General features: G+C 40.7%; 1 protein-coding gene across 1 annotated transcript; it reads left to right on the top strand.

Annotated features, from left to right (window-relative positions):
* Positions 1 to 146: 146 nt before the first annotated feature.
* On the top strand, positions 147 to 21,282 carry INTS7 (integrator complex subunit 7). Its single transcript, XM_026048400.1, has 20 exons — positions 147 to 237; positions 332 to 461; positions 1,216 to 1,362; positions 3,401 to 3,538; positions 4,030 to 4,076; positions 4,574 to 4,773; positions 5,321 to 5,443; positions 6,366 to 6,483; positions 7,395 to 7,529; positions 8,070 to 8,167; positions 8,709 to 8,948; positions 9,669 to 9,806; positions 10,675 to 10,881; positions 14,230 to 14,424; positions 15,023 to 15,126; positions 15,531 to 15,599; positions 16,230 to 16,362; positions 17,568 to 17,666; positions 18,519 to 18,704; positions 19,431 to 21,282. Exons 1-20 carry the CDS (start codon positions 147 to 149, stop codon positions 19,716 to 19,718), a joined length of 2,886 nt encoding a protein of 961 aa, XP_025904185.1. The 3' UTR covers positions 19,719 to 21,282.
* Positions 21,283 to 21,722: the final 440 nt, after the last annotated feature.

Raw genomic sequence — 21,722 nt, forward strand, 5'->3', positions numbered from 1 at the left:
CACACGCCGGCGACTGGCGGGGGACAAGACCGTTGCTGCGCGCATGCGCAGTGCTGCGCTCCGGGCCGCGGGCGCATGCGCACAAGCGGCGCGGCGGGAAGGGCGGGAGGGCGGCTGCGCGTGCGCGGCGGTGGTAGCGGGTGGCCATGGCGGGCGGCACCAAGTCGTTCCTGGCCGATGCGGGCTACGGGGAGCAGGAGCTGGACGCCAACTCTGCCCTCATGGAGCTGGACAAGGGTATGTCCGGGGCGGGCCGCCCGCCGCTGGGCGCCCCGCGCGGGCCGCGGCCCTCGGGGCCCGGCTGCAGTAACGAGCGTGGTTGTCGCCGCAGGCCTCCGGTCCGGCAAGCTCGGCGAGCAGTGCGAGGCCGTGGTTCGGTTCCCCCGGCTCTTCCAGAAATACCCCTTCCCCATTCTCATCAACTCCGCCTTCCTCAAGCTGGCGGATGTGTTCAGGGTCGGGTGAGTATTGGCCGCCGGTGCGCGGCGCCTCAGGCCCGTGGCCATGCCTTGTAGCCTGGCGCCTTGCTGTGTGAGTGTCCGGGCGGCGTGGGTGGCTTTCCTGCCTGCTTGCTGGCAGCACGGTGATCCCACAGTGGGCCCTGCAGGACTGCGAGTCCTTAGCTAAAGGCTGCCTGCACCATCCTTAGCGGCTGTGAGGGGTCAGAAACACCTTTTGTCCTGCCCTCAATCAAGGATTCACCTCTCTCCAAGGCATTTAAGCTCAGTGTTGCAAATCCCCGCCCTGTAGGCACATTCCAAAGTAATAAATAAATGAACATCCAAGCCTGCAAGCTGCCTTGATATTTGCATCGCGGCAAAGGTCAGTTAAGTGCCTAATACCTAAATTATATGTGTGGCAGAATTAGAAGTACTTTGTAGTAACTTACAGAAAGGTACCCCTGTCAGCACGTTTTCGTTGATTTCGACAGGCTCATTTCACTGGAAAACAATTGGGCCTAAGCTGGATGTTAAGTGTACTGTGGAAATGAAGTAATGTTACAATTCCCTTAACTACATATGTCCTTATATATAACTAACTATACATAACGCCATCAGTGTACTAAAATACACTAGCTCTGAAGTTAGACATTGCCTAGTTTTGATTAACTTAGATATCTTTAGTAATTTTTCTTGCTTGAAGTACTCTGTGTGTGTGTCTGTGAAATTCTGGTATAGTACAGTCTGATAAAGATTAGCATGTGTTTTCTAACAGGAACAACTTCCTGAGGCTTTGTGTGCTCAAAGTTACTCAACAGAGTGAAAAGCACTTGGAGAAGATCTTAAATGTGGATGAGTTTGTGAAAAGAATTTTCTCAGTAATTCATAGCAATGATCCAGTTGCTCGGGCCATTACACTCCGGTATGTATTTGTAAGTGAGATCTCAAGTACGTCAGATTCATTTAGCTAATTATCCTAGTCTGAAATAATAAAAGTCTGCAATTACCATGAATAAAATATCGGAGATATTTTCCACATTGGCCTTGAATTTAAAAGCAGAGACAATCGTCTTAAAGTGAGTAAAAAATAAGGATCTGTGTTCAGAAGAACAAGTTTCTTTGCAAGTTATGGTGGTGAGAGGTGTTCCAGACAACACTGAATTGGAAACAGGAATTCTATGTACTTGAAAACCAGAAGTGTAGTACACATAACTGTTGTTGTATGCATAAGGATAACATATTAGCTATGTGCGACATACATTTGCATATGATGGAATTGGATAGAGATGCCAAGTAAAGTGCTTCCTTATGCATCAAAATAGTTTTTACTGACTTAAAAATAATTTTGTTTACGTGTGCCTTGTAACACTTGCACCTGTTTTTCATTGTTCATTGCCCTAGATGTTTCCTGTTTGTCAATCCTTGATCAATAGGTTGTAAGGAAGTACCCATGTGTTATCCATTCCTTTGGCCTTCTTGGTTTCAAAGAAGGTTTAAAAGAAAGTTTTTCATTTAATGTCAGTGACCTGTTGCATTGGTGTCTGTCTTTCTAACCCTGAACAGCATCATGATCTTAACTGCATCTTGCAAGTCAATTTTGACTGTCTATTCAGAACTGTTACTGATTTCAGTAGTGAAAGGTGGGACACACTAACAGAGTTTTGTTTTTATTAGCTTGTACATCCATTTCTTTCCTATTTTGACCTAATTATGAGACTTTATTTTCATTTTCTAATGATTCAGCAGTTGATGAGTCTAGTAAATCTCTAGCTTTTCTTACAGTTTCCCTGCTGAGTTCTAAAGTAAGATTACACTTGCTTACTGGTATGAAGGGCTGCCTTGACACACTGCCAGAAGCCTCAGGAACCTGCTCAGAACCTTTGCAAATACACTTGAATTGTCCCTCAATTCACAAGATGCATGAAGTGAAAGACAGGTTAAAATAGTTGTTGGTTCAGCAATATGAAAATCTTAAATTGATCAGTTTTGTGTTTGAGTATTGTCAATAAGAAGGAACATGCCAAAAGAGAAGTTGGCTAAAACAAAACTTGGTGTCTGGGCATGATTTTTATTGCTAGATAGCTGTGTATGAAGATGTCTTGCTAAAAATGCCATCAGTCCAAATCCTGTATTCGTTCTGATTTTAGTGTGATTATACTTGACTTTCCGTGTTTGAAAGATACACCTGAGATATTCCTTATAAAAGCATAGGTACTTCAATTTGTTCCTTTTTTAGTATTACATAAAAGGGATTACACCACTACCAGTAACAACTCTTATCTTGGATCAGCAAATTATATTAGAAACAGTTGGTGAAAGTTTGATATTTGCTTACCTGGTTTTGGCAATGCTTTTGAAGCATTGCTTTCTTGCTGTGGTTGACATTTCTGCCTTTCCAGATGGTTGTCATTTATTTACTTGTGGCCTCTTAATGGAAAGAGGAATAAAAAGATTGGGAACAGCTCTCTAAGTCCTCTTTTATCTCCTAAGACTACCCAATTTATGATATAAAATCCTATAATGTATGCTTCGTGTGTGTATGAAAATAGCCATTAATACCTTCTAGCATTTAATCTGTCATGCTGATATCGGAGCTTGAACATAAAAGCATCAACACAAAAATACTCAGTGTTCCCAGCACTCTAGTGCACTCTTAATTCTGTAAGAATGCATGGTGAAAACATAGTCTTGCTGTGTCCGTTCAAGGTACAAAGATATTATATGAAAGTATATTGCAAGTTATAAGTGGTTTAATTAAGCTGCTAATAGAAACTGCTTGTCAGTATTTGTTAATGTTAATTACCAGCCTATTATTTTCACTGCTTGTCTCTGTAATAGATATGAAGAGCATTTATCTGCATGTAAGCAAAGTCTTTTAACTAGTCCTTTCACATCTATGGTTTCTTCCCTTCCTTCATAGTCACTGTGCTTCCTGATTCTGCTGTGATTTATTTCTGTAGGATGTTGGGCAGCATGGCATCTATCATTCCAGAGAGGAAGAATGCACATCATAGTATTCGTCAGAGTTTGGATTCCCATGATAACGTGGAAGTTGAAGCTGCTATATTTGCTGCTGCTAACTTTTCCGCACAATCAAAGTAAGATAATTCCTTTTTTTATATATACATACGTGTGTGTGTGTATATATATGTATATAAACAGAGAATGTAAACTCCATTGACAGTATCATTCAGAAAACTTAACTGTTTTCCCCCATAATGTTAGTGATGTCATTTGTAGCAAAGCATTTAATTATGTATAGGAATAGTACTGTGGGAAATCTGAATTCAAATTTAACATTTTCCTGATGTGCTACGGAGAAGTGCACAAATACAGGAAGGACAAGTGGAAAAGCACACTTCTTATTATACAGAAATCATATATTAGACAATTAAATATTTTGCTGCTTGACATGCAGATACATTTGAGAAAACTCCCCTTGTTTCACTTCATCATGCCCAGCATTTCTAGAATGCTCTAAGTTTCAGCAAGCCTTCATTGTAAAAAAAAAATATATATATATATTATTATTAAAAAGTAACATTTGGTCGGTTTGATAAGCATTTCACGTGTTACTTTGTCTTTACAGGGATTTTGCTGTAGGAATATGTAATAAGATCAGTGAGATGATTCAAGGTATGTATGTATATTGAATGATAAAAGAAAAAGCTGTATTTTCTTTGAAAATTCTTCATTCTTCATATATAAATATTACCAGATGCCATTGCCCTTTTCTTCAAATGATTCCAGTTCTCAAATTACGTCACCTCACAAATAAGTCAATATCTGATTCTTATGTGTGTTCACTTTAAAATGTAAGTTTTCAAAATAAAAAGGAAGAGTCAAAGCCTATAGCATGGTGAGGGAGCTTCTGTACGTTCTCAGGTGGCTTCACCTAAGCTGGTGTACATTGGACATGCGGCATAGCAAAGAGTCACCTTCCCAGAGACCTCTGAAAGCACATGATGCTGCTCTGGTTATACTGCTAGCTAATATTAAGGTTATTTAAAACTAATTAAGGAGTCTGCACAGTCAACAGTGATAGCAGCGCAGACATATGGTGTGTTTCACTGCTTCCCAAAAGCCAACGCAGAGGACTAATGCTTTGGCTGTATGTCCCTTCCATGTTACAGGTTTAGCCACTCCTGTGGACTTGAAGTTGAAGTTGATCCCTATTCTGCAGCACATGCATCACGATGCTAGCCTGGCCTCCAGTTCCCGGCAGCTGCTTCAGCAGCTGGTAACATCGTATCCTTCTACCAAGATGGTCATTGTTACTTTGCACACCTTCACCCTGCTTGCTGCTTCCTCTTTGGTTGACATTCCCAAACAGGTAATTCTTCTTACATGTGTTTCTTCAACTACATTTTCTTAAACTTGTTTTGTGCTTTATCCCAGCTGATGATGGAAATAAATTTTGATGGATGTGATAAGCAGCATTTATGAGTGATGTCTATGTTGTTTTTGGCAACTTCTGAGGCATCTGCAGTATGTTCATAGCAGGGCTTGCTGTGAATCATGCGAACGCCTAGGTTAGCCTTAATACTTGCTCATCTCACAGTGAGGATAGTGTAAGTAGTTTACACAGCTTCTTGGAGATGTTTTGTAGTATTTCTGTTAGGTGAGATTGCTTAAACAGCTCTCAAGGTCTCCTAGGTACCAAGGATGATATGGGGAAGAGGGCATGAACAAAGAGGAGAGCAGAATAGTGGCAAACAACTGCTGAACTGTTTTCACTTGCCGTGGGATAGCACCTTGAGTAGAGGCTGTGCCTCATAACAAGCACGGTAGTTTTAGCAGAGTAGGCTCAAAATTCCTTCATGAGTGCTTCCTTCTAGTAGCATTTCCTCCTCTTAAACACGGAATTTACTTTGTTATAGGTTCAACTTTTGTTGCAATACTTGAAGAATGACCCGAGGAAGGCTGTGAAGAGACTTGCGATCCAAGACTTAAAGTTATTGGCCAATAAGACACCGCATACATGGAGTAGAGAAAATATTCAGGTTTATACATTTTTAAGTTATATTTTAGTGTAAAATTTTACAGAGTTGTAGAATTCTTTTCTAAAAGAAGAAAAAAAAATCAGGGGGAAGGAAAAGTAGAGGAGGTTAAGGAGAGAACAGTATGTCTCTATATACTTAAGTTTGTTACTCTGACAGGCAGAGTGGTTAGATATTGCTTGAACATTTGAGAAATACCTGAGAATATTTGAGAAATATTATAGTGCAGTAGGCATCTTTACAGTAAAATATTTTTTCTAACAAGCTAGGAGCTGAAGAGTTCATCAGAACTGAATGTGGTCATTCCTTTTACAGTATTGGGTATGTGTTAAGTGCTCTCTTGCAACATTAATGGTGTTTGTAGGGGATTTGCAGAATGGTGTACTGAAAAGGGCAATTGTGTCAGAGAATTATTTCTCATATCAGCAGTGTCCTTGTGACTCTGTGACACCACAGAAGATGCACTTTTAGTAGACTGGAAAGCTTTCTTAAAAGCTGTAGCAACACTTGATCAGTGAGACCTGGTTTTATTTCCTGTTGTTTTAAACAGTAATCTGTTGGGTGTTTGCTAGCATACAGGACCCCCTGTCACTTTTCTGCAAGTTGTAACTTCAATCTACTAGAACTGATATTTCAAGTAATGATTTTTAACTTAGTTTAGTATTTTCTGTTTTAAGAGATTGATTTTTAAAACTTCCCATAAGCAAATGCAAATAAACCTTTACATACAGATGGCTTGTGGGTCTTCCTTCCCTCTTATCTGTCCAATTCTGTGTCCAACTCTGGCCTCCCCAATACAAAAGGGCAGGGAGAGTCACTTCTTCAGCGATGAAGATGACTAAGGGATTGGAGAATCTCTCCTGTGAGGAGCAGCTTAGAGATCTAGGACATTCTGTGATATCTTCTCCCTTCTTCTGGCCCTTAGGCACTCTGTGAATCTGCTCTTCATACTCCTTACGACAGTTTGAAACTGGGCATGCTGTCCGTTCTTTCGACTCTGTCAGGGACCATTGCCATTAAGCAGTACTTCAGCAGTGTACCAGGTAAGAAAGCTGGGTGAATTTGTGGCCTTTAGTGTGGTTTGGGGTGGTTGGGTTTTTTTTTTTTTTTTTTTTTTTTTTTTGTTCTCTCTCTGATGGATTGGCTTACTGCTAATACTTGGTTTTTTTGAACACCTCATGACCTATTTCTGAAGTGTTTTTAAAATAAAGATTCAAAATTCATGTTTATTGTGGCATCTTGAAAGGTATTACATATACTGAAGAATAACCGTGGACTTGGATTCTGTTCCTGATTTTGGGGGAAGTGGAGGAGGAAAGTAATTTGCTAGTTGAAAGTTTTGTTTACGTTTGAGTTTTCATCTTTTGTTTCTAAAATGAGGAAAATTTAATGCCTCTGAAATCACAAATGTGTATTTCTGCCTATGGTACTTTGAAACCATGGAGGTGCATGATTTTTGAGTATGAATAAATAGAGCAATGTAGCATAGAGGATTTATGGTGTGAGAGTGGGTTGCTCTGTTTCCCTGGCACAGTAAAGCCTGATGTGTTTCCTGCCTCTGAGTATGATGAGTCCAACTATATGGGCAACAGAAACAAAGAAAACTAGTAAATTCTCTTCATTCTGGCATGTCTTAATAATTAGTATGCTCACTAGCCTTTTTGGATTGGATATGATCATTCTTAAGACCTCCAAGTCCATGAAATATCAGACTTCAGACATGAAATTCTTTCTCATGTCTAATGTGTATAAGTTTTGGGGCTCGGGAAAGGAGGGAGAGCATTCCTGTATATGTAGGAGATATGTGCGTGTGCAGGTGTGTTTTAAAGGATAGGTTAAAGAAGAGGAAATTAAGCAAAGTTGGCCTAGATTTTATACAGAATTGTGTGTGAGAAGGCTTTGTGCTAAAACTGACTTTCCTGTTTCCTGTGCTGTTTGTCTTGTCCTTATTTAGGAACAGCCACTACAACTGCAAGATCATTTGATTTGGTGAAACTAGCCCAGGAGTGCTGTTACCATAATAACCGGGGCATTGCAGCTCACGGAGTGAGAATTCTGACCAATATAACAGTTTCTTGTCAGGAAAAAGGTAACGGAAAGCAAAAACAGTGTGATGTGGTTCTTTAATCATGCTTATGTGCTTAGCATGTATTAACAGGTCTTACACCCAAACTTGTCCTGTGCTAGCACGATCCATCTATAGGCTGGGGGGAATGGGAACTGTAATCTACTAGAAAATGTTCCCTATGAATGTTTGTGAAGATTCTGTCATCCTCTAATTGAGAGAAAATGAGTGAGCATAGTAGAAATCTTGCTGAATAAATGCTTGTCTCACCTTGGCTGTAGACTAGTGCCTTCCTTTTGGTGCAAAAATCTGTTGTAAAGAGTGGTCTGTCATTTAGAAGTTTCAATCCAGAGTTTTTTGCACACTCTAAAAATGTCAGAGCTTGCATGATGGTAGAATAGCTATCTGAGATATGGAATATCTGAATTAATTCTAAAAAAATAAGGCTATAAGTGCTAGGAAGTGTCTTATCAGTGCAGCCACACAGCAAGCCTTACACTGAGTGAGATTAGAAGCTATAAGAAGAAACTTACTTAGTCTGTTGTTTGTTTGTTTGTTTGTTAGATCTCCTGCCTTTGGAGCAAGATGCAGTTTTTGGATTAGAATCTCTCCTTACCCTTTGTAGTCAAGATGACAGTCCGGGAGCTCAAGCAACCCTGAAGGTGACAATAATGCTCTTTTTTATTGGCACAGCTTGAAGTTAAAGTAAGAGCTTGTATAGGAGAAGAAATATGCTGCACCAGCTTGTGTTTGGTGAAGGCACAAGGTACTGTGAGGAGAGTTCAGGATTGTTCTGTTCTCTGCCAGTAATAAGAGTTCAGAGTGGAAGAGGAACTGATCACCTCACTTTTGGGGATTGGGACACAATATACTTGAATACAACACTTTTATTATTATGGTTTCACTTTACCCCATAAGTTGTTAACAGTAATGTTATCTGGCTATTTATGTGTGAAGATGAATGGGTAAGGAGAACAGTCTCTTGAGTTTTTGATGTGTTCTTGTGCTGTGAACTCAGGGAAAAGGGCCTGAGTTCTTAGAAGTATGTGATTCTGAAAATACCATTTCCTGTGTAGTTCTGTAATCATATTTTCAGGTCAGTGTCTGTGGTTTTTTTTTTTTTTTTTTTNTTTTTTTTTTTTTTTTTTTTGGTGTTTGTTTTAGGTAGACCCTGTGTTTATTGTTGACACGTGTGAATTACAGATCACATTAACTTGCATGGTGAAGTTGGTCAAGTGCCGTCCCCACCTGAGCCAGTCCGTGGTGGAATCGCTGTTGACCCAGCTGCACAGTGCCCAGGATGCTGCCAGGATCCTCATGTGCCACTGCCTGGCAGCCATTGCCATGCAGCTGCCCGTGCTGGCAGACGGGATGCTAGGGGACCTCATGGAGCTCTACAAAGTCATCGGGCACTCTGCCACCGACAAAAAACAGGAGCTCTTGGTAAGACCTCCTTGCTCTGTTGGACTGTGCTGAAGGATCAAGTCTGTGAACCCTGCAGTAGATGCTTTTTATTTAAAAAAAAAAGGCAGTTAAGCTGTTAGCGTGCAAGTTGCTATGTTAAGCTATAGCCATATGTTAAATATTACTTTAACTTTTAGTTATATATGCTGGTGTTCAAAATCACGTGGCCCATGTAGGTGAAGTGTGCAATGTATTCTGTTGGGTTTTCCAGCAGGTGGCACTGTTTAGACAATCCTGACTGCTGAAATTTTGGGGGTATTCTGCTGAAATAATCTTTCTAGAAAACAAAACAAAAGTTAACTCTCAATTTATAGTTCCCCATTACTTTTAATATAGTGCAAGAGATACAAATGCTCTTATCTATTTTGAAATAAATTTGAATTTTAAGGAAGAAATTATATGGTTGCTGTTAATGCATTTGGAGTGTTCAAAAATATCAGCTAAGAGCAGCAGTATTCTTTAAAGTCTCTCTTTAATCTACAAGAAATACTTGAGTTACTGTAAATATTTGAAAGATAGGGCTAAAATTATTTTTTCCACTTAAAATGTACATTTAGTCTTCTATAAAGTTTTGAGCTCAAAATCAAGTGGATCATTTTGGCTAATTTAGGAATTTTTTTGTTTGTTTGTTTTGTGTGTGGGTTTTTTTTTTTTTTCTTCCCTTTACAACTTCCTTTTCACTCCTCCGTTCTTTGCTAGGTCTCTCTTGCCACGGTGATATTTGTTTCCAGTCAGACAGCCTTGTCTTCAGAAATCAAGACGGTGATCAAGCAGCAGCTGGAGAACGCCTCCAACGGGTGGACGGCGTACCGGATAGCCCGGCAGGCCTCCCGAATGGTAAGTGAAGGCCCCTGCCGCTGCTGCACAGCGGTTTGCCGTGGTGAAGGGGAGCCTGGTGATGTCTTTGAACTGAAAGAAAAAGTAAGAAAAATGGCAGGACTCAGAGGAAAATAAATGTTATTTTCTGTCTTAATTAATTGGACTGATGATTCAGATAAATGCCATTCAAGGCAGTTATCCCATTAGAATGGCTTTTCTAGTCATTTATCTCTTTGAAGTATTTGAGGAAAAGAGTAATGACACAATACTTCTATGGACATGTGCCTCATCTATTTTGACTGGCTGCTCTTTGGGAGGTGATAGAGAAACTCACAGCAGAAGAATATCTTTCTTCAATGTGAAGAAAAGGATTAGAACGTACTGTTCTTCTTTTCCCATCGGTGAAGTTGTAACTGGTGTTGGATTTACGTAGGTATAATAGTACAAGATGCCAGGGTAATTTTAGCCAGAGAAAATGACACATTGCAGAAGAGAGATTGGAGCATAGCACTATTTTGATAGCTCTGACAGAGCTCATGCTTTTAAGCTCTGGGCTCATTGGATAGTTTCCAACTCAGTGTTACTACAAAAATGCCAAAAACACAGGACATAGATGAAAGCAAAAATAAATACAAACTTCTAGATTTGTTTCTCACTTCGTTGGACTGTGTTGTGAAAATAAACTGTATACAGCCTGCTATTTGTTTAGCATGAACCTCTGTTCTTTTACTTATTTCTAGAATTGCTGTAAATGTTTGGAAGAAGTTTCTGTTTCTGTATTTGAATACAGTGTTGAAAGTGTTGCTGCTTGCTTATTTGTATGTGTTACTTAGAAACTTCCAGTCTTCTTTCTTGTCCCCTTCCCCAAACCTTCATGTCATTCCAGGGCAACCACGACATGGCCAGAGAACTGTATCAAAGCCTGCTGACCCAGGTGGCTTCCGAACACTTCTACTTCTGGCTGAACAGTTTGAAGGAGTTCTCTCATGCAGAGCAGTGTCTGACAGGTTTGCAAGAGGACAACTACAGTTCAGCACTTTCTTGCATTGCTGAGGCTTTAAAATCCTATCACAAGGGAATAGCATCACTGACGGTTAGCACAGATCTTCTGCTTTGGTGATTCTGTACGCTGTAGAAGAGGCATTTATTTGCTGCTCTTAAATCTCAAAAAAATGGAAATTTTTCTGGCATTTGCTGGACTTTTTGAAAGGAATATGGGGAGAAAGCTGATTGTAACCCACAATATCTTCAGAACATCTTCACTTTACCTTGTGGTGAAGATATTTAAGGGCTAGACTTCCAGAGCTCTTTTGTATGATTTGTGAGAATTTTTCTAAACTGACTGCTTGGGATGTGGAGATGCGTCTTTCTTGAGATGTGGAGAAGGATTGAATTACCCTCCTTCCTCCTCCTGATCTGGTGTTGCCTTATATTTGACAATAGAATCCCAAGGAATCCTAATCAATAAAAGGCAACACTATTAAGTAGAATGAGGGATGACAAGTCAATCTCTTCAAGACAGCAGAGTTCAGACTGCATGTTCCTTAAGCAGAAGTTTCTCCTTTTCACAACTGAGGTTGTGAAAGTAGCTGGTTGCAGTGGGGAGAGGAGGAGAAGCAGTGGGAGGGCAAGGCATTGATGAATGTGGGCCTGTGGTTCCCACAATGAAATTGCTTCTTTAACATGAGATGACCCAACTTTACAGCAAGCTTTCTTTCATATTTTGATTTCCATAAGCAGACTTTTATGTGTGGAGTTTTGTATGTCTTTCAATGAAGCTGCTTACTGTTGGCCATTACCAGGACTGTCAGTGTCAAGACATTTCAGATACTGGTGTTTGTTAACAAACTGCCCTGAAATCAGCAGGAAGGATATGAGCTTTGTGTCTGTGTCCTTTGAGAGGAAACTCCATAATTCTTCAAGTATTTATGTTTATTTTTTGGCTGAGTGAATAATGCTTTTAATTCATCGTTTCAAGATTTCCCTTAACATCTAAAGGACCAGGGAGATGGGAAACATCAAATTAGGTGTTTGTATTTAATACAAGCAGAAAAGTAATTTGTTTAAATAGATCATTCTGTGAGTCAGTAATTTAATTAGCCTTTTCCAAGACTTTTTTTTCTTCTATTGAAGTATTACTGTTCTCATCTCCTATGCAGCCTTCACATCATGTGCATTGTGTAGTTACTGCACCCAGAAAAGTGCTTCCCTAGGGCCCGTTGTGGTCTAGAGAAGCAAGTACAGATTTTGGAGATGTAACTGGGTTTTACAGCAGACCATTGCTGACTTGTTGCATCATGCTGGACAAATTATTAACCTATAATTTATTTAATATTACATCTCTGTAAAAGGAGACACTTGTGTGAACAGAACTCAGCGTTTCAAAGAAGCAAGTGTCTTAAGGGCACGTGATGATACTCGAGACTTCTGCCTTCCCTTCTTCCCTCTCCCTCTCAGCTGTCCCGTTGCTTCTGCTTCCGTGCAGAGCGTGACTCGGCTCTGCAGAGCCAGCCTGCTTTGCAGGCTGCTAGGGCATGGGGCAGAGCCTGTGTGATTGCCCACCCTGCAGCTAGAAGCCCTGGGCTAGGGCAGCTGCAGCAGCTGTGCAATATGCAGCCAGCATCACATCTGCTCATGAAGTTACCCAATGGCTTCTTGATAATCATCCTTCTTACATTACTGTATGCAAAGTTTTCTTTCATGTGAGTTTTGACACTTGAAAGAAGTGAATTTATAGAAGAGGGGCTGGATGTGTGGGTGGGTAGGTGGGGGGATGTTGTAAAGTGCTTCAGCCTCAGTTTCCACCTGTCTTGCTGTAGGCACCAAAGCTTTAGAGACAGGGCTTGCTCTTTTGCTCCTTTTTTTTTTCTTTTTTTGGCCCAGAACTTGCGTCTCCTTGGAAGCTTGATGCTTCTTTTTTGCTATAGGCCATCTAGGGAAGGTACAGAATTTGAAGAGAGCTTTAAGTAGCACTCACTCCGAATGTGCTGATAACAGTGGTATTAGTGGGGAACTTAATTAAACTAAAGAACACTTTCTGTGGTTTTCACAGAAAGTACAGTAGCTCATTTCTTGCCCATGGCTGTATGCATAGAAGATAATGTAAATTGCAGTATTAATGAGGCAAATTTGTATGTCCATTTACAAGAATCCAGTCTAATTTGGGCTTCTAAAAATGTCTGGATTTTCTGATATAAAGTACTGGTTCTCAATTCTCTATAAAAGCATATAGTCTCTGCAGAGCACTTAGAGTCCAGTGAGGTCCTATCCATGGAGAGCTTTTGACACCTCTTCCAGAATAAACTGTTGAACAATTTCCACTTATTTTATTTTTATAAATGCCCTTAGAAAAGGAAAGCAAAATGATAAGAGGGGATGAATGGCTCAAGTGATGAAATAGACTCATTTCTTAGGTTGAAATCTAGCTCAGTAGTTTTAATTAAAATGGTTGTAGTTTCCTCACATTAGTTGGTGGCAGGGTAGTTCTCAGATAACACATGAAATTTTGAGATAAACTTGTTTGGTTTCTTGCCAGCAAAAAAAGTTGGTGAGGTTTTGGAGAGGGATCATAACTGCTTGGCCCCAGCAGTGGCCTTTCCTGGTGAGGAATGAGAATCCTGTGCATATTGTGCATCCGCTCTGTGAGTAAGGGAAGATCCTGTAGAGTTGCCTTTGCTGGGAGGGGGGAGGAAGGTTTTCAAAATATAGCAGTATATGAAAAATAAGTGTTTAATTTCAGCTTGACTTCTGTTTACTCCCTCCTGGGTGCCTTAAGCTGTCACAGATGCTTATACGAGTCAGGTAAGCTCTCAGGGAGCACAGTTATTTAGAAGTTACAGTTCTGTGCAATAGCAGCATGCCTTCCCTCTTGGCATACTGTTATTTAATATCCTCAGTTGTCACTGACCCCTGTCTATGGCATCATCAAACAGGAGGTTCGTTGCCTTTCCTGCCTGCTTCCCAGTTCCAAGGAAATCAAAGGTTTTCATTCCTTCCACTTGGTGCAGGTTACTTTACTTCAGCCAGTGCTTTCTCTTCTGACTGATACAGAGAATCCTTCTCTCAACTGTTTTATTTCTCTCTGTCCAGCATTTCAGTGTCCTCTCTGTTCTGCCAAGGAGTGTCCGGGCTGTTGTTATTTGAAGCCTGATGAATTGGTGGTGGAAACGGGAGGAATTGGCCCCTTAGCTGTATTGTAGCTGTTTGACTGATGTTGGTTTTAAGGCTCATGTGCTTGAAATACAGCTTAGTAATTACCTAAGCTTGTGTGTCCTTCATTTCAAGTATGATTTTCAATGGAGCAAATCTGCTATTTTTTTTAAGTAACTTTTAGAATTAAAGTGTTGTGCTGTCTGACGAGACAATTCACTGATGTTGCAAAATTATTTTACCATGTTTGCTTTTGACCTACATTACAGACATTGCTATTGCTGTGTTTCAGGCTGCCAGTACGCCACTTAATCCTCTGAGCTTTCAGTGTGGGTTTGTGAAACTCAGGATTGACCTTCTGCAAGCTTTTTCTCAACTCATTTGTACCTGCAACAGCCTCAAAACAAGTCCACCGCCAGCTATTGCCACAACAATTGCGATGACATCAGGAAATGATCTCCAGAGGTGTGGACGTATCTCTAACCAGGCACGTGTTGGCTGTTTTAGCGGGGTTTTGTGCAGTTTTGTTGTGATTCTGGAGTACCTATTGAGAAACAAAATTCATCTCTGGAAAGAAGTGAAAAGTGGCAGTAAAGTGTTTCACTAAGTAGTAGGCCTGGTTTTCTCCATGGTGACTGTAAAAATATCTATCTGTAGCAGACCTAATTTTGAGGTTGTGTGTATGTGCATGTTTTTCCACATATTCATGCAAACACAGTTTCTAAGGATATGTGTGTACAAACCAGATGAGAGCACTCAAACCAGTGAAGCCTTTCCATCTTGCTTGGGAATGCCTCATGCACTGTAATTACACTGGTTGAAAGGAAGAAAATGCACTTAAAGATCATGCTAGAATATTTCTTTGGTAGATGTTAACAGCTGGCATGGATAATTCTATGTCACTCTGGTGCATTTTTTCTGTATGAAAAAGTAGGAATTGCAGATATCTACCAGAGTATATTGTCTTCCCTCTGTTACAGGTTATAGCATAGTTGGAGTGGGGAGGAAGTGGCTTGTTTGTTTATTTGTGTCTAGTAAATTGTCTAGTAACATTTCATTTATGATTAGTAACATTGTCTCTGTAGATGAAACTCTCCATGGAGGAGTTCAGGAACTTGGCTACACGTTATGGAGATCTGTATCAGTCGTCTTTTGACGCAGACTCGGCGACTCTAAGGAATGTAGAATTGTATCCTTTGAAAAGCTCCGAATTTGCCCCCTTGCCTGTCCCTTCTTGTGCAGGCAAAATGAAGCTTAACTCTTCAGTTTCCTATGAAGGCCGACACAAACTAATATTGAAGTGAGTAATAGCACAAAATCAGGTACAAAGTGATGCTTAAGGCATATTTGGAAATAAGTATTATTGTGCAGTTATTTCAAATTAGTTTCTGAACAAGTAAGTATTCAAAATTCCCAGTAGCATAAAGATAGAAATTCTTGTAGTTCTTGTCTGTACTTACTGAAGGAATAGTTATTGTAGGATTCCTTTTTTAAAAATAGAGAACCAAAGAAAATTGTCAGTAATGAAATACCGTATCTCCTGTTTTAGGTACCAAGTTTATAAATCTGTTAAATCTTTAATGTTAATATCAGACAACAGCAGAGCTGCCTGCTGATTTCACATGCAATAGAAGCCCTAATCTTGGATCCAGAATCTGCAAGGTGAGTTTGGTAGTTAACTTTCAGCTGCTCTGCGCTTTATTCGTTCCCAAATCCTTGGGGCTTCAACCTGGGAATTCAGAAAATGTCCCAGGGGACCTTTGTGGCTCTGCTCTGGGCAGGCTTAAGGACCAAGAGACTTTGCCCCACTTATTAATTAAATTTCATCTAGAAGGTGTTTTAATTCCAGCTGTAAAAAGCATGAGGCTGTGGATCTTTCAAAAGTTAGGGGTCTAGGAGGTGAATTTTTTTCAAAGTATTTGATTGTGAGCCAGGAAATGTATATTTTATACCTACTGCTATTCCTGTACTTCATTGAGTTGTGAAACTTTTTAAAACTTACAATAAAAGTTAGGGCAATTAAGCATACTCAGTCTCAGTTAGACCTTTAACTGGTCTGAGTGCTAGAGAACAGGACAGAAAGTGGTGAGTGAACTATAGTAAAGAAGGATTTTATATGTGGAGAGTAAGACTTAAAGTGGAAAAATTGAGAAATTGAGAAGATGGTTTGAAAAATAGAGTTGTCTCTGTTAGTGAATCTAAAGCTGTGAAAGAGAATGGTGGTGCTGGGCATGTTTGAGTGAACAGCTGTGCTGGGGCTGGAGGGAACAACACGTGTATTTCCCTTTCTAGCTTCCAAGAGTATAGTTCGAATGGGACAGCACACGTTGAGAGCGAATATGAACGAAGGATGATGTCTGTATTTAACCACGTATTGGAAGAAGTGGAATCCCTCAACAGGAAATACGCTCCTGTGTCTTACTTGGCAAGTAACAGTTTTCAGATACACGGATGAAGATTCCAGGCACCACTGACCACCTCCATATATCCATTGCAGTCAGGAAACCAAAGGCCACATTACCACATTTTAGTTAATTAACATAAGCCATAAATAGCACAAGTGGTCTCTCAGGAGGCTTTTCATACTTTAATAAAAAGTCTGTGACCTTACTGGTAAGTCCTGACACTAAGAGTATGGCAGATATGAGACAAGTCGGGATGCCTAAAGGTCAGACCAGGGGTCTGTCGGGTCTCTCCACGCTGCCATTCCGTAGCAGTGAGGCATGTTGTGTGAGTCTGTGTGCTGTAGCAAGGGAGCTCTGCCCCTGCAGAGCACTGCACCAGCCGTGCCTCACTTCCTGAGCTGGGCCACTTAGTGCGGTGTTCTCTGAGTATAGTATTTCTTATCACTGCGGGTCATCAGACAACACAATGTAGAGTGTGCTGAATGCAAACAGTAAGCTGATAACAGGCTCCTTTTACAGAGCCACTAGGTCTTTGGCTCCTGTTGTAAAGCTGAAGACTGTGATGATGGAAACGGGGTGATTCATATGTCATGGACGGCATCTACTTGCCCTGCTTCCAAACTCATCAGTCCTTACCATCATTCCAAGTTGTGCAATGAAATGAGTTATGTGCAGTGCAGTTAATGTAAATCCTGTCAACTTAGTGTCACAGGTTCCATGCTCCTGCAGCTCCTTGACTGCAGTAGTGTTGACCCTTTTCGTCTGAGCAGAGGGGGTGTGCTGAAGGAGGGGAAGGAAGAATAGACAAATTCAAACCATTATAAGCTGTGGTAGATGCGGTCTTGCTTGCAGTTTTATTTGTTTCTTTACCCAGCTTTGAGAGTTGGTTTGGTTTGCGGGTTTTTTGTTGTTGTTGTTTGGTTTTTTGGGGGGGGGAGGTGGTACAGTTCTGTATTTTGGGGAGGAGGAAGATGGGATTAGGACATAGAGCTCATAACAATGTATGAAACTAAAATTGGAATGATTTAGGCTTTTCTGAAGACTGCAGAGCAGAATATTTTCTTAAAGGGTAGAAAATAGGTTTAATTTAGTCTGTCTCATCACAGTGAGAGAGGACATTACTCAAGGACTGTATTTTCAGTCTTTCAGTGGAAGTTGCTGCAGTGTTAGTAGTTCAAGACTATTTGCTTTCTTTGTGCTATAAAAGATTTCTCATTTATTACAGCATACAGCTTGTCTGTGCAGTGCTGTCATTGCCTTGTTGAAGGTACCCCTTTCATTTCAAAGGTACTTTTTCCAAAAACTGCAGTCTACAAGCATTAAGGTAAGTGCTGCTCAAATAGGATTTAAAATTTCCATTTATAGAATCTTTATGAAAAAAAAAAAACAGTTGATACAGCCTTACTAAAGGCACAAAGATTCAGCCTTCTTGGTGAAGGCACTTAAATGCAAATAGCACTTGTGTTTGCTTGTTTGGATCAGCAAGAGTAATAAGTACACAAGGTTATTAGGTACTATTAGTCTGTGACTCGGACAAGCAAATAAGATTCACTTTGACTGCAGAGCTTTAAAGGTAAAAGGCTACTGGCTCTGGGACTTCCTTGCTCCTGAGCCTGCAAAGCCAGATAATGCTCTAGCTGGGGCAAAGCAACTCTGCTCAGCTTGTATTGTTTTGTTCCTTTCCCTTTTAAAAAATAACGTTATTAACTTGGGAGGGAATTGTAGTATTTATCAGTTGACAGAGTAAGAATGGCCATATGTGACTTTCAGTGATAGCAGGGAAAGAAGGGGGCACTTTTTGTTGTACTCAGGGTGTTCCCTTTTTCCAGGAAAAGGGAGAGTCTTAAGATTTCAAGTGTTTATACTGAAGTGTGTTTTACTGTGTTCAGCTCAGTCTGTTTGGAGCTTACATGTGCATATTCTGTAGAAGGTCGTTCCCTCCCTTTAAAAGCATTTAAATAATGAAACAGACACCAAGATTGTGTCTGGTGGTCCTGATGTGCTCATTAGTTGTCATAGTAGTGACACTCAGCTTTGAGTTTTGTGTTCAGTCCACCTGCTAGCGCTTTTACCAACCCCTCCCTGAAGTTTAAGAACTATTTCCTTTCATATCTGAATTGCTTTTACTTTTCAGAAGGCCTGGGGTTACATTTCTGTCTGTTTTCCTGTATTCCAGCTTGCTCTGTCCCCATCTCCGAGGAACCCTGCCGAGCCTATTGCAGTGCAGAACAACCAGCAACTGGCCCTGAAGGTGGAGGGGGTAGTTCAGCACGGCTCGAAGCCCGGCCTCTTCCGCAAAATCCAGTCCGTCTGTCTGAACGTGTCCTCGGTGCTGCAGAGCAAATCTGGACAGGACTATAAGGTATGGGGAGTACAGAGCCAGGCAGTGTCCTGCACTTGCTTTCTGTCTTCTCCCATTCTTTTGTCTGCCTTTTATTTCCAAAAAGAGATTTTTTGCGGTAAGAACAAGTGACTAGGAGTCTGCTTGACATCAGGAAAATATGGCTCCCAAGAGCACGGGCGGGAGTAGGTTACTCTCTGCTGCCTACCCCAAACTTCCTAGTCCTCAAGCTGAGATATTTTTGTTCATTTTAAGAAATACTGGAGCACAGGCTGCCCAAACTAAATAGCACCTGGGGAGATGCGTGCTGAATTTGAACGAGCAACATTGTCAATGTGTTATCAAACATGGAGTGTCTGAAGTTGGGGTTCTGCTATTACAGTAACTAGTGAAAGGCCTTGTTTGGGTTTTGTGTGTGTTTCTTTTGTTTTAAAACCTCAGTTGCTTCTAAAGGGGTAGCATGAACACGAAGTGCCTAATGTTAGTCTGACTTAAATTACTCAATGGAGGGGGGGAAAAAAAAGTACCTTTGAGCAAGAAGGACTTATTGAGAGCTATTCACTCGTGTCAGTAGGTGCACAAACCCCATCCACTCTGAAAAGTGTGTCAAGAGTGGCTCAAACATACGTGTGAATTGGTTTGGGGAAACTGAGGGTAACAATCTTTCTCTTCTTCCATTGGAGAGAGCAGATAACTCCGTTGCATGGGTTATATAAAATAACACTTTAAATCTCTGCGTGTTCTCAGATTCCCCTTGACAACATGACCAATGAAATGGAGCAGAGGGTGGAACCGCACAACGACTACTTCAGCACCCAGTTCCTGTTAAACTTTGTGATACTTGGCACCCATAACATCACAGTAGAGTCCTCTGTAATAGATTCAAATGGCATTGTTTGGAAGACTGGGCCTAAAACAACAATCTTTGTTAAGTCTCTCGAGGATCCCTACTCCCAGCAAGTTCGTCTCCAGCAGCAACAAGGACAGCCTCCATCCCAGCAGCAACAGCAAAGAACAGCCTACTCTCGGTTTTAACTCCTACAGGTGACTCTTATCCTGCAAGAGTCAGGAGAATCATAGTTGTTTTTCTTGGATGCAGTTTTATCCCTCACCCAACAATTATATTTTGAATGTTCTGAAAAGAAGTGGCACCTGTGACCTTCTAAATTGATTAAGCTAAGGTAAATTTGGGCTTGAATCATCAGCAGCAAGTAAGAACTGCTGCTGAATCTCTTTCCCCTGTGTTTACAAAGCAGTTGCAGCTCCACAGCCGTAGCTAGCAGGGCGGGCTGGAGAATTGTGTGACTAAGGCTTTCTGTGCTTCCTTTTTATCAAGCAGGGGGGTTCTGATACTAGGCTCAAAGGCCTAGTTAACGTGCTGGCTGGCTAATACAGAACCAAGTGTAAAACCAGGCCCGTACCTCTTAACGTGTGGAAGAACAGGCAGGAATATCCAGAGCTTTTTTCCTGACCTATTTTGATAGATTCTCCCGTTTGTCTGGTGTTTTTACAGTTCATGAGCACTGTTTGATGTGTTAATGTGAAAGGGCCAAGGTGCAGGCACACTTTTCACATGGAGTTGTGAAGAGAAAAGACAGGCTGGAGGGAGGTGTCAGGAGTCTTCCAGGAAGCAGAATTTTGCTAGTGGGAGCAATAACTTTCCTGGATGGTGTAAAAAGATTACTGTTTTGTTCTCAATCTTCCTCATTTATCTGTGTTTCAGAAGCTTCTTTTTTAAGAGGAAAGTTAATTTGCAAGTTGTCTTTCAGGTTTTGCTTCCTTTGTATTTAAAGGAATTCATTAAATGTCAGCTTTGTAACCTTGTGTACCCTTCTACCAACTCAGTAGTCTTAATTGGCGCTTTTACAGGATAACTTTAAAGATAATTTTGCCAAGAAGAGCAGTACTAGAAGCTGATTCAGAATCAAGTTGGAAATAATGCTGCTCCACACACAGCTTTCATGCTGCCTTGGAGGTGCAAAGGGCTGAGCTCTGTGCCTGAACACACATGCAGGAGATGGCATAACATGTCCCTCACTTAGTGCTGATAAATAATCTTAGTTCATCACTCTACGTGACAGAAGAACTACCTGAAGGGGAAGGAGGAAAGAGGACACCTCTTACAGACTGTACCGTTTGTAAATGGTTTAATCCCTGTGTTTGGAGCAGAAATTTTCAATGTCCTTTTATCAGAACATTTCAAATATGTTGCTGTTTGCTCAAGTGGGTTCACTGTAGAAGCTGAGTAGAGTTTGCCAACCCTGCCTTTTTGGTCTGTAAAGAATACAGTAATGAATTGTTATAAGCCTGTGTTTCTTTGGCATAGTTGGCTGAGGAAGCAGTTTCATTGATTTTTTTTTTTTCCTACTCATTTCTTAAGAAGTCAACTCTGTTCCTCTTGGCTTGACACTCAGAGAGAGGAAAAAAAAGAAAGTGATCCCCATAAATTTTGTGATCGCTTGGTCAGATTTTAGTGCTAAAAAGAAATGATGATTGGGCTGCCAGAAGGAAGTGAGAAGACTCCCAAAATTATTGTAAAAGATCACCAGTGTGCTCCTTAAACTGGATCTTTATTTTGTACAGGAGGCAAAAATCACCACTTTCCTGTCATCTGCCTATGCAAAGTGGTGCTTCCTGACCCCACTAGAATGCTTATATAGTTAGATATAAATTTGTGTGTGTGTGTGTGTGTGTGTGTAAATATATAGATATATAGCACAAAGACCCAGAAAGAGGTGATTCAGGTAACACTGCATATGCCGTCTGTCAAACTTGAGAACTGAACTTCTTGTGCTTGGTTATTTTTCCTCCTCCGATGAAGACCTCAGACGCTTGTCTTAGCCACAAAATCATCTTTATTGTAGTAAGGAAAAAAAAAAAACAACAAAAAACAGGGAGGTAGGGGAGATAATGTGGGTAAAAGGCTCTGGACATAAATGTCACCCCCTTCCATTTTCTTCTCTTTTTTTTTTGCTTTTCTTCCCCCCCCCTTTTTTTTTTCTTAAATCTTGTATAATAGGTGTTTGTTTCTTGCTCCGG

The sequence above is a fragment of the Nothoprocta perdicaria genome, unplaced genomic scaffold (genome assembly GCF_003342845.1).
Source record: "Nothoprocta perdicaria isolate Ctin4 unplaced genomic scaffold, notPer1 scaffold_54, whole genome shotgun sequence".
Taxonomy (NCBI): domain Eukaryota; kingdom Metazoa; phylum Chordata; class Aves; order Tinamiformes; family Tinamidae; genus Nothoprocta; species Nothoprocta perdicaria.

Excerpts from the sequence above, each read along its gene's own strand:
- INTS7 (XM_026048400.1), top strand. The coding sequence starts at position 147 with ATGGCGGGCGGCACCAAGTCGTTCCTGGCCGATGCGGGCTACGGGGAG. Across the intron at positions 6,484-7,394 it reads GTACTTCAGCAGTGTACCAG|GAACAGCCACTACAACTGCA; the intron begins GTAAGAAAGCTG and ends GTCCTTATTTAG. Across the intron at positions 8,949-9,668 it reads ACAAAAAACAGGAGCTCTTG|GTCTCTCTTGCCACGGTGAT; the intron begins GTAAGACCTCCT and ends GTTCTTTGCTAG.